The sequence below is a fragment of the Physeter macrocephalus genome, chromosome 5 (genome assembly GCF_002837175.3).
Source record: "Physeter macrocephalus isolate SW-GA chromosome 5, ASM283717v5, whole genome shotgun sequence".
NCBI lineage: Eukaryota > Metazoa > Chordata > Mammalia > Artiodactyla > Physeteridae > Physeter > Physeter macrocephalus.
The window spans coordinates 18,279,498-18,291,463 of NC_041218.1; the positions used below are offsets into that span (position 1 = coordinate 18,279,498).

At 46.8% G+C, this 11,966-nt stretch overlaps 1 protein-coding gene across 1 annotated transcript in view; it reads left to right on the forward strand.

The window, feature by feature from the left end:
• The first annotated feature begins 3,341 nt into the window (after window positions 1–3,341).
• The window catches only part of LOC102982898 (solute carrier family 23 member 1-like), a 46,156-nt gene continuing 37,531 nt past the window's right edge, over window positions 3,342–11,966 (forward strand). The window contains exons 1-2 of the mRNA XM_007111894.2: window positions 3,342–3,383; window positions 9,082–9,225. Coding sequence (XP_007111956.1) covers window positions 3,342–3,383; window positions 9,082–9,225 — 186 coding nt within the window. The remainder of the gene's footprint in view (window positions 3,384–9,081; window positions 9,226–11,966) is intronic.

The following is an 11,966-nucleotide window of genomic DNA, read 5'->3' on the forward strand; positions in this document are numbered from 1 at the left end:
TGCTAGAGCTAATTATTAGAACTGGATTTCCGTAATTTGAAACACAGCGTCATAAATAATCACACGTGAACGTGTTGTGTGTGTGTGTGTGTGTGGCGAACCTCAGGCTGGTGTGTGTATGGGGTAGCAGGATCATTCCAGCTGGGGAGGGAGGGCAGGACCACCAGCTGGGGCAGCTGAGACCGTGGGAGAGTTGCGGGTACCACCGTGGCTTTGGGGTGAGAAATGGTAGCAGAAGCTGAAACCGCACAACTCAGATGGGACATGAACCCACTGTCTTTTAATTAAAATCACACACCTGGTCTCAGGACCTACTGAAGTTCAGGTTCCTTATGTCTCAGGGCAGAAAGAATTCAGTGAGAGACAAAGCGATAGGTAAGGAGTGGATTTATTTAGAGAGATACACATTCCATAGAATGCGGACAGCGTCAAAAGGCAAGAGTAGCCCCAGGGCATGGGGTCATCTCGGAAAGTGAGAGCAGCCATGGGAGAAACGCACTCCACAGACAGAGTGTGGGCCGTCTCAGAAGGCGAGAGGCCCCGAAATATGGGGTGGTTAGTTTTTATGGGCGGTGTAATTTCATAGGCTAATGAGGAGGATTATTCCAATTATTTTGGGGAAGGGGCAGAGATTTCCAGGAATTGGGCCACCCCCCACTTTTTGGCCTTTTATGGTTAGCCTCAGAACTGTCATGGTGCTGGTGGTTATGGGCGGTGTAATTTCATAGGCTAATGAGTGAGAGGATTATTCCAACTATCTTGGAGAAGGGGCGGGGATTTCCAGGAAATGGACCACCGCCCACTTTTTGGCCTTTTATGGTCGGCCTCAGAACTGCCATGGCGCCTGTGGGTGTGTCATTAGCACGTTAATATATTATAATGAGCGTATAGCGAGGCTCAAGGGCTACTGGGAGTCGAATCTTCAGCCATCTTGGACCTAGTTGGTTCCAGCCAGTTTATGTCATATCCTCAAGGGCTATGTCATTTGTTTAAAGCTTGTGCCCTGCTCCCTTCCCTCCTGTTTCAAAGCCGGGCCTGGCCAATGATGAGTGGAGTGACTAGTCTGTGGAAGTGACTTGCGCGGCTTGAGGAATCTTAGTTCCCTGATCAGGGACGAAACCCGGGCCCTTGGCAGTGAAATTGCCCAGTTCTAACCCCTGGATCGCTAGGGAATTCCCTGGAAGTGACTTCTAAGGCGTGGAACGTGGAGGAAAAGGAAAGGGACTGGCTTGGCTCCGCCTGCGAGCTGCTGAGCACGGTGGGGACAGCGGCAGTGACCGCAAGCCAAAGGGTGAACGCTGGGAGGACCTGTACAAAGAACCGTGTGAGACAAGAGTGTCAGGCTCAGAAGAGAGAACCTGAGGATAAAGAGGGAGGAAGGCTCTGAACACACTGTACAGGCAACCAAACGAAGGGGTGACAGGAGACCATCTTTCTGCTTTGCCTGAGTTGTGTAGCTAACCCCGCACCATTTTATCTCACGTTACAGAGGACTTTAATTGTACACCCCAGCAAACGGCAGGGAGAGGAGAGGGCGAAGTGGAGTGAGGAAGGACCTTCTGTGTGGGGAGGGCAGGGTCTGAGAAGCCCCCTCCTTCTGTGCCGTCCCAGAAGGTGACGGGGAAAAGAGACGTCCAGCGCGACCCCAACTTTTCCTGTGCCCTGTGCCCACAGGTCTGTGAGGGTAGGGGGGCTGGGGGTAGTGCGGGCAGCCCCCCCTCGGACCCCCGCACCTCCCAGCCAGGCCTTCCTGGAGCAACAGCCGAAGCTTGTGCTCTTCACTGTCCACGTGAATGTTGGCACCTGGTCTCTCTCCTTACCTCCTGCCTCACCCGCCCTGGGAACTGCACACTTAGTGTGCTCAGGGGACCCCAACAGCTGCAGGACCCATGCCGCCTGGAGCCGAGCAGCCTCACTTTCCCTTCTCAGGTGAACTTGGAGCCCCTGGTGCCTTTTGTAGAGGATCTGTGTTTCCTTTCCAGGTAGCATGAGGAAGCCCCTCCGGCCACACTCCCTGGACCATCTCCTCTGAGCCTCACCCTGCGCATATTCAGACCCAGGGCGCTTGCCTGTCTCCGTTGGGCATCTCCTTGAGGCCTGGGGGCTGTGGAACAAGACTGTCTGGGTTTGAATCTCGGCTCCTGCATTTGCTATGAATCTTGGGCAAATAGCTTAACCCATCGACACCCGAATTTCTTAATCTTAAAAAAATCTGAATTTACAAGATTTTTAATCCTGTAAAATAAGGATGTGAATGCCAGTTTGTTGTGCACATTAAGTAAGATAAAAAAAAAATAAAGGTGTAGTGCAGTGCAGAGTTAAGTATTCAGTAATTAGTGACCTTTGACTCTCTTCTTCGAACCTTGGATTTTCTGTTATACAGCCTAAGTCAGCTCTGTCCCCTCCCTTGTCAGACTTCTAATTGTTGTGTTTTTCGGGGCTTCCTCTTGGACCGACTCCCATCAACGTCTACGTGTGTCCCACTGTGTGTTTCCCGAAACTTGAGACCCAGTGCTACCCATTCCAGAACATTCCATCATTATGAATAGCAGGTATTTGCTTACACTGGACTTCATAGAGTGGGGTTTATTGAGAGTTTTGGAGGAGCGTTTTAGTGCCCTGTGCAGAATAAGAGCAAGACTATGCCTTCCTGGACTTATCTCTCTGAAAGGGGGGTTATTAGAAGTTTCTGGGTATTAGGGAGACAAGCACCCAAGGATTAGAAGCATTTTTTTCCTCCGTCTCTCACCTGAGGCCTTTGCTCCCGCCATGAGCCTTAGTGGCCTCTCCCAGGTCAGCAGTAATACCTTTCCCTCACTAATGACTGCGTTAGTGCATCTCAGGGGCCAGGCTACTTGCGCTACTTTTGCAATGCTTTCATTCCGGCTCAGCCAGTCACTAGAAATCAGCTTTAGAAAACAGAAAAGCCTCTATGTTCAGCCCAGAGCCTCACCCTCATCCCCCTCGTCTCCTGCCCCTGGAAACCTGGCTTCCGGAAAGTGCTCTCCTGCCACATCCCAACAGGCTGCACCCTGATTTTTTTCCTTGGTACCAAGAGGGATCATTAACTTCTCTGCAATTACCCATACTTATCAAACTGTGAAACATTCCCTGCCACTGAAGGCACCTTGGTCCCCTGCAGTGTTACCGGAAAGGGCTGGAGGGGGAGTCTGTTGCAGACCAGCAGGTGGGGCTTGGAGGCCCCACCCTCCCCGGAGCTGGCCCAGATCCTCGTCTTTCTCTGATTATTTTGGCAGGCGGTGAGAAGTTAATCTTCCTCTCCTGGAGCGCCTTCTTTTTTGTTCTGAGAGGAAGCCAACAGGAGAAGACCCTAAGCGGCCATGAACTCTGCCGTCACCAGCTGTGAGCACCCCGAGCCCTTGGTGAGCGCTAGTAGAGGAGAGGGAAACATAAGGGGTGGGGTGGGGTAGCAGAAAGGAGGAAAGATGCCTGGAGGGGGTCCCAGCATGAAGTCCTAATGCCGGTTCATTTTTAGTGCTAAGGACATTGACTCGTGTTCTAGCTAAGACTTTGGATTATTAGAGCTGTCCTCCCGACCTCAGCCTCACAGAGGCAAAGATTCCTCCCTAGGTGCCAAACTCTGTGAATGAAGTACAAAGGAAGAAGGGAGAGCTGAAAAGTCCTCTTTGCTTTACTCTGTTGAATCTAAATGTTTGTTTTGTAGGTTTCTCAGCATTATGATTTCTTTTATCAGAAGCCCTTTCTGAAGCAAAACGAAGAGAGAGAGGGAAGCAGAGAGAGAGAGAGAGAGAACTAACATTTACTGACTAACCAGTATGCCCCAGGCACTTTATGTACTTGTTTTCTACCTTCAAGCCAATGAAGCATGCACCTCTGTTCCCATTTTACAGATGAGGAAACTGAGGCCCAGAGAAGTAAAGTGACAGTAACCCATCTGGAGGCCTCTGTAGCTCGTCCTTGAACCCTGGTCCCACCATTCTCTCCAACCTATTTTGGCCACGTAAAAACAACAGGGTGGACTGAGTGGGGACCCTCTGCCCACCGTAGCCAGAAAGAGCCTCCCCCCACCAAGCGCAGCCATGGTGTCTGTGGGACAGGTGCCACCCACGAGCCTAGGCTGGGCCCTCAGAACTATCGCCTGGACCCAGGCTGTCAGACCCTGCCCACTGCTGGTCAGCCTTCTGGTAAAGAGACCCTGACCATCTCTTCTGGAATATTGTGGAAGACACCTGAGAGAAATCTCCTGTCTTCTCCTCAGAATTCCTTCTGTTAAAAAACAAAATTCAACGGAGTAAATTTAAAGCTCTAATTGACTTTATTCAATGATTCATGAAACGGGCAGCATCCCATCATAGCAGATAGAAAGGAGCTTTGAGGAGCTGTACAAAATGGAAGAGTTTTATAGGCAGAAGGAGGCAGGGCAAGGAAGTTATTCTATCAGAGTGGATTGTTTCAGGTGAGGTCACTTTCCTGAAAGCAGGTGTCTACCAGGCAGATCAACTCACTAGTGCTGATCAGATAATTCCAGACTGACTGGTTAAAGGTTACATTCCTGGGAGAGACTGAAACTGCAGTTAGGTTAGATATTAAGTCTTGGTTTGCTGACATGGGGCTTAGCATAAGTGACTCCATTTGGGGCCTTTTTTTTTTTTTTTTTAACACTTCTGCCACTACCTTATGGAAGCCAAAAAAAAAAAAAAGTCTTGAGAAATAAGTTGAAGACTCCATTTTCTGAAGGCTGTGATGTTTTCCACCTCTTTGGCTCACCTGAGGCCAGTGGGGAGTGGAGGAGTCTGGACACATCTGACTTTTTTTCAGTGGCCTGTCTTGTCATTTTCTTCAAAGCCTCAGTTTCAGCACCCAGATTAAGAGGCCATTTTCTGAGATGTTTTTGGTTTTCAAGTGCATATTGCTTTGCTAGAATCTTCTAGGGATATAAACATGGAGAAGACAGCTTCCCCACCTTGAAAGCTTATGGCCTAGCTAGGGGAAAGCAGGGTATAAAAAATATTTCTGATACAAGGGAGATGGTGAATAACATAACAGAGCGACAGATGTGTTGAGAGTACAAGGAGGGCAATCATATCGGGTGGGGGAAGCAGAAGAGGTGAAGGAAAAGGAGGCACTGAGCTCTTTGAAGGTGGGTTTAGGGGAAGCAGGGTCGTGGGGATCAGGTAGGGAGCACAGGGTGAGCAAAGGCACTGAGGCAGGATAATTGAGGCCACGTTTGGAGGGATATGGACAATCCCATTGGCTGGAGTCAGCTGAATGGAAGTGTTAGGAAGCAAAGCTAGAGGGGCACGTCGGGGAGTGGGAGGCTGTATGGGGGATGGATGGAGTCAGAGGGCCAAGGGATTCACTTCTCCCCCAGGAATCCTCCTTTCCCACTGCTGCCCCCTCTGCAGCAGAGTCTCCTGCTGCTCTGCTGGTCTGCTCCTGAGAGCTGGCGAGCTGTCCCTGTACTCACAGGGACGCACCTGCCAGCAACTGCCTTCGACACCAGAAGAGGGGGGTTCCATTCTCCCATTTACAAGGGGACCTCGGACAAGCCTCAGTCTCATTGTAACCTCACTGAGCCTCAGTCTCCTCATCCTTAAACTGGGTTGTGAGAATCAAATGAGAGGATGCATTGGAAGGTCTTTGCAAACTGTAAAGCACTATAAAATGCCAAGCCTCAGCACAACGCCTCTTTTGAGCAAGGCTTTTGGCGAAATTACAGCTCGTGTTGAGCTAATAGACAATTCCAACCAGAAGACTTTGTGGCCCCCCTTCTCACACCAGTGCTCACTGGCACGGAAGCTTCGTCAAGAGTTCATTCTTCCTTCAAAAAGGGATTTGTAGGCATTCTGCTGCTGCTCTAAGGGTCACAGAATTTTCCCGCCCAGGGATTCTCCTGGGATAAAGGCGCTTCCCCATCCAGATATGCCCTGAGATGGGACTTCTTCCACCTCCATCTGAGCAGCCCCTGCTCTAAAATACCTCTGGGATGTCACTTGTTTCTATGTGTGTCTTTAATATGCTAGTGACTCATCTCTGACACACAGGAATCTCAGGTACACTGTGTAGCTGCTTATTTTATTTTTTGTCTCAGTGCTTTGCATAAGTGACGTAAAGTAGTTTACAACAAAAGATATATCTTGATCAGGCCCTATGCTTTCTACCAGCCATGACTGATGGGTTTCACAGAAGTCTCACACTCGTATCAGAAGCGAAGAACCAGCTGTTCTCAACGAAGACAAGTTTTTCCCCACTCTCAGTTCTAATTTTTTTTTCATGTGGGGCCTCATACAAGGTCAATTTCCCAGAAAACTGTTTTAAAGCGATTACAGAAGTGGTCTCCATAACCTTCAGATGGTCCAAGTTGATATCTAGACAGAACTTAGAACATTCAGAGGTCATCAGGCTGAGAACACTCTTTGAGTCATTGACTCTTAATAGGAAAAAAAAAAAGACCCCAAACTAACATTTCCCTCAGTCAGTGTTTCCCTCCCCATCACCTTTCTGAGAATTCCGAGGGGTCCTAGGAGAAGGTATGAAGTGAGTTTGCTGGCAGCTGTACTTGCCCCAGCCCGGTGAGCTCAATCACCGGCGCACGTAACAGGCAGCCACACAGACTTCCAGTATTTTTGCAACCATCCCAGAGTTAGAGGGGGACACCGAGGCTGGGAGAGGGGAAGTGAGGTGCCTATGGCTGCCAAGCAGGGGAATGACAGACCACGTCTCCCCCACTCCAAACTGGGCGCTCTGCTGCTCTGTGTAGCCTACCCAGCATCAATCAACCAACCAGCCAATCAGCCAGCCCTCTTTCCTTCTGCCCCTCCTCTTTTCCTCAACCTGTACTCCCGCTTTCGCTGTCGTGCTCACTGACTGTGCCACACCTTCACTAAAACCTCGCGATAAGTGATCCAGCCTTCCCTCCAGCAGCCTCCTGGCCATCTTTGGCTTGGCCTTGACCTCCTTAGGCAGAGCCAGCCGTCTTTCTTGTGCGACCCAAGTACCAAGTAGCATCAGTGCCGCCTTCTTTTAAGGAGTTTGAATAAGATCAGCAGGTTGTTTCCAAAGAATTCTAACCAGTTAAGTATTTATTTTTAAAAATCCGTGAGAAAAATTCTTTACGGTCATTACTTTATACGTGTGTTCATTTATTTTATAGCTCAACAGAGAGTGCTATGAGCACTAACTCTGTGCTAGAGATGGAGTAGTTTTGGAACTTTATGGCCTTTTGGACGAGAAGACATATGATGGTAGTGAGGTGTGTTCTGGGCTGTAGTAAACATGCCTCTGAGGAGGGAAGGCCTCGTCTAGTCTGAGGCCGGGGTGGAGTGAAGTCAGGGAATGCTTCCTGGAACAGTTTTGGGATGCTTGTTTCCAGGCATTGCTAAATAGATGAGTAGAGACAAAATCCTTACATTTAAGTTTCAGAAACTAAATGCTAGAAGGTTAATGAGCAAACGCTGTTCCGAGGCCCAGGAACAATGTGACTCTTCAGAGCTGTGCTGTGGCTGGCTCAGTCCACCCACGATCAGCAAGCCTGACCACGGCCCTGGGCTCCTCCGGCTGCCTGGAGGCTCAGTGTGCTGGGCCATTTTCTCCATCGCCAGTGATGTGGGCCCCGAGTACTGGGAAGGAATTAGGATCAGATTTGCCAGTGCTCTACCCCGTGGAGGAGGAGGACTGCCTCAACTATGAAGTAGGTGTTATTGACATTTCTGTTATATAGATCAGAAAAATGAGGCTTAAAAATATTAGTAATTTGCCCAAGTTTGGTAAACTATATAGCCAATAAGTTGGAGGAGAAGGTTTATGATTCAAAGTTAATCGGGGGTTAAACTGGTAGGAATGTAACTTGGCTTTTGACCCTAGAGCATTCTGTATGCCCTGCACTTATTTACATTTGTGTTATATCCATTCATGCATCCATACACTCAGACTGTTCAGACTGAGCACACAGACTGTTCTAGAAGCTGGGACAAAAAGAATAAGGCACAGTGAATGCATTCTAGGAACTCACACCCCAGCAGAAGAGATGGATAAGGAAACAGTCCATCCATTATAATAAACATGCTGTGATGAGGGCTTTGGTGCAAGGCTGGCCTGTAGGAGCATATGCAAGGGCAGCTACACCGTTCTGGGCCAGAATCCCCATTTACCTGCCCATTTCCTGACCGTGGAGTTGACCCCCATTCCCTCCTCCACAAAGTTTCTTCTCTGCCAGGGCTTCAGGCAAGGCACCCACCTCTCTTGATTGGCCCCAGACTGCATGTGGAGGTCTTGCTGCAGATGTGTAATATAGAAAATCACTGGTCTTTTGACCTAGAAATCCCAAGCAGGCCAGCAGTTATCTCTATCCCATCGCTCTTGCCTCTGGAAAGCTGTCCATCTGTCTGGTTGAAACCAGAAAGTGAAACTGAGCAGGACCCTAGGGGGCTCCTGGGCACGGAAGCCTTTCCATGTTCCCCGTTCCTTATTTGTAGAGAACAGACTCCAGCTTCCATGACCTTCCCTGAGTCCCAAAGGGCAGATTCAAACAGTTACTAATTAGGGAAGGGAGGGGGATGCAGAGACAAGGGAGGAGCAGCCAAGAAACCATAGTGCAGCCTTGGCACAGGGTCCTGGTTCAGCCTCAAGGGATACACATAACTATATCTTTTGAGCTCTTTATAGAACTAAAACCCCCAATAAATGGAAGATGTCAGCATTCTTCATTCCAGATTAAAGGAACCAGAGAAGCTCTTCAAGAAGACCACCTGAGGCCAGATTAAAAGAACCACAGAAACTCATCAGATTACCTGAGATCAGATTAAAGGAGTGCAGGCCCTGCACACACCCTAATCTTATCAGCAAATCCACCTTTGAACTGTTGCTATAAAACTCCTCACCAAATCCTCCCAGGTTGGGACACACAGTTTTTGAGGGCAGGAGACCACTGTGTCCCCCTTTGCCTAGCAAAATAATAAAGTTATTCTTTTCTAATTCACCCCAAACTCTGTCTCTGAGATTTGATTCAGTACCGGTTCACAGAGGCCGAGGTTTCGGCATCAAAAGTCCACTTGATTCCTCTTGAAATGCTCAAATGTGTTCTTCTCTTGTTCTCAGCAGAGGAGTGACGGTGTACTCAAATCCCATGAAGGTGGCCAAGGCAGGAAGAAGGATGGCCAGCCTAGGGGTCTCAGCAGTAGCCACCTGGCTTATAGCATCCTGGATATCCCACCATGGTATCTCTGCATCTTCTTGGGGGTCCAGGTAATGCCACCCATAAGCACTGGGTCCAAAGAAGCTCTGCCTCAAAAGGCACATGAACACACACTCAGGTCAAATTGCTGATATTCTTGGCTTCCATGTTGTTGATATTCTTGCCTTCCATGTTGTTGACCTCCAGGGGGCTCAAGGCTCCTCCAGTCTCTCTTTCTCTCAAGGAGTTTCGGGGTGGGGCGTGGAGTTAAGGGAGGATTCTCCCCCATGCTGAGCTAATAGGTCACATCAAGGACACCAACTGGGCCATTGTGGTGTTGGTTTTTTTTTCATGATACCAATTATAATTTGTTTGGCAACAACTAAAAAGTTTGATAACCTATGCTTGGGGAATATTGGGAAACAAGCACTCTCAAACACTTTTGTTGGAATGTTATTTGGTGCAACTTTTCTGTGAACATGTAAAACATATATATTGTTTAACCCAGTCCCTAATGCATAAGAATTTCTCTGTAGGGAATACCCCAGTGTTCCAGTGGTTAGGACTCTGTGCTTTCACTGCTGAGGGTGGGGTTCAATCCCTGGTTGGGGAACTAAGATCCTGCAAGCCTGGTTGGGGAACTAAGATCCTGCAAGCCGTGCGGCACGGCCAAATTAAAAAAAAAAAAAAAAAAAAAAAAGGATTTTTCTATAGATATGCTGGGCAAGACTCATTAAGGTAAGTACAAAGATGTTCTTCTTTTGGTAATAGTAAAATCACAACAAACAAACAAACAAAACCCTAGAAACACACCTAAAATATCCATCTTAGAGAACTGTGGCACATCCTAACAAGTAATTTTTTTTTTTTTTTTTTTTTTGTGGTACGCGGGCCTCTCGCTGCTGTGGCCTCTCCCGTTGCGGAGCACAGGCTCCGGACGCGCAGGCTCAGCAGCCATGGCTCACGGGCCCAGCCGCTCCGCGGCATGTGGGATCCTCTCGGACTGGGGCACGAACCCGTATCCCCTGCATCGGCAGGCGGACTCTCAACCACTGCGCCACCAGGGAAGCCCTCACAAGTAATTTTTTTATGTAGCTGTTAGAGAAAGATGTATCTACCTTACAGTTAAAAAATGATCACCAATATAAAGTGAAAAAAAACCAAGTAAATAACTGTGTATAATGTGATCTTTTTTTGTGTTAAAAACTAACAAACAAAAGAGAGATAGAACAATAGAAATAAGTATATGTAGTAATTTTGCATGTTTTGAAGAATTCACAAGAAACTAATAGAGGTATTTAGCCTTGGGAAGAGAAACTAGGAAAGGAAGGGTGGCTTTCAACTTTCGTTATTTATTTTGTAACTTTTATAGCTTGAATTTTCTAATCTCATAGATGTGTTTCTTTTAATTTTGCAAACAGTTCAATGTGGGATACCAGGGATGGGATACACTATTTTGTTAACTTCTTTGTGCTTTTCTACAAAATAAGAAGAGCAAATGTCATACTATTTTTAAAAATATTATTATGAGCCAATAAAATGGATAATGTAGATTTTTTATCATGAAAGTATGTTGAATTTTGTCAAATACTCTTTCTGCATCTATTGAGATGATCATATGATTTTTGTCTTTCATTTTATTAATGTGATGTATCATATTTTTTGACTTGTGTATATTGACCATTCTTGCATCCAGGGATAAAATCCTGCTTGATCATGGTGTATGACCCTTTTAATGTGCTGTTGAATTCAGTTTGATAGTATTTTGTTGAGAATTTTTACATCTATATCCATGAAGGATATTGGCCTGTAGTTTTCTTTTCTTGTAGTGTCCTTATCTGGCTTTGGTATCAGGGTTTATGCTGGCCTTGTAAAATGAGTTTGGGAGTGTTTCCTTCTCTTCAGTTTTTTGGAATAGTTTGGGAAGGGTTGATGCTAATTCTTCTTTAGATGTTTGATAGAATTCACTGGTGAAACCACCTGTTCCTAGTCTTTTCTTCATTGGAAAGTTTTGATTACTGTTTCAGTCTCCTCACTACTTATTGGTCTGTACAGATTTTCTATTTCTTCATGATTCAGTCTTGGTAAGTTGTGTGTTTCTAGTAATTTATCCATTTCTTCTAGGTTATCCAATTTGTTGGTGTGTAATTGTTCATATTAGTGTTTTATGGTACTTTGTATTTCTTTTGTATCATTTCTAATTTTATTTGAGTCTTCTCTCCTTTTTTCTGAGTTTAGCTAAGGGTTTGTTTATCTTAAAAAACCAGCTCTAGTTTTGCTGATTTTTTTCTATTGTTTTTCATTTCATTTATTTCTGCTTTGATCATTGTTTTTTCCTTTCTCCTTCTAACTTTGGACGTTGTTCTTCATTTTCTACTTCCTTGAGGAATAAAGTTAGGTTGTTTATTTGAGATCTTTCTTTTTTCTTAATGTAGGCATTTATTGCTATAAACTTTCCTCTTAGGACTGCTTTTGCTGCATCCCATTAGTTTTGGTATGTTTTGTTTCCATTTTAAGTTGTCTTAAGATATTTTTTGATTTCCCTTTTGATCTCTTCTTTGACCCATTGGTTGTTCAGAAGTGTGATGCTTGGGGCTTCCCTGGTGGCGCAGTGGTTGCGTGTCCGCCTGCCGATGCAGGGGAATCGGGTTCGCGCCCCGGTCTGGGAGTATCCCACATGCCGCGGAGCGGCTGGGCCCGTGAGCCATGGCCGCTGAGCCTGCGCGTCCAGAGCCTGTGCCCTGCAACGGGCGAGGCCGCAACAGAGGGAGGCCCGCGTACCACAAAAAAAAAAAAAAAAAAAATTACTTGT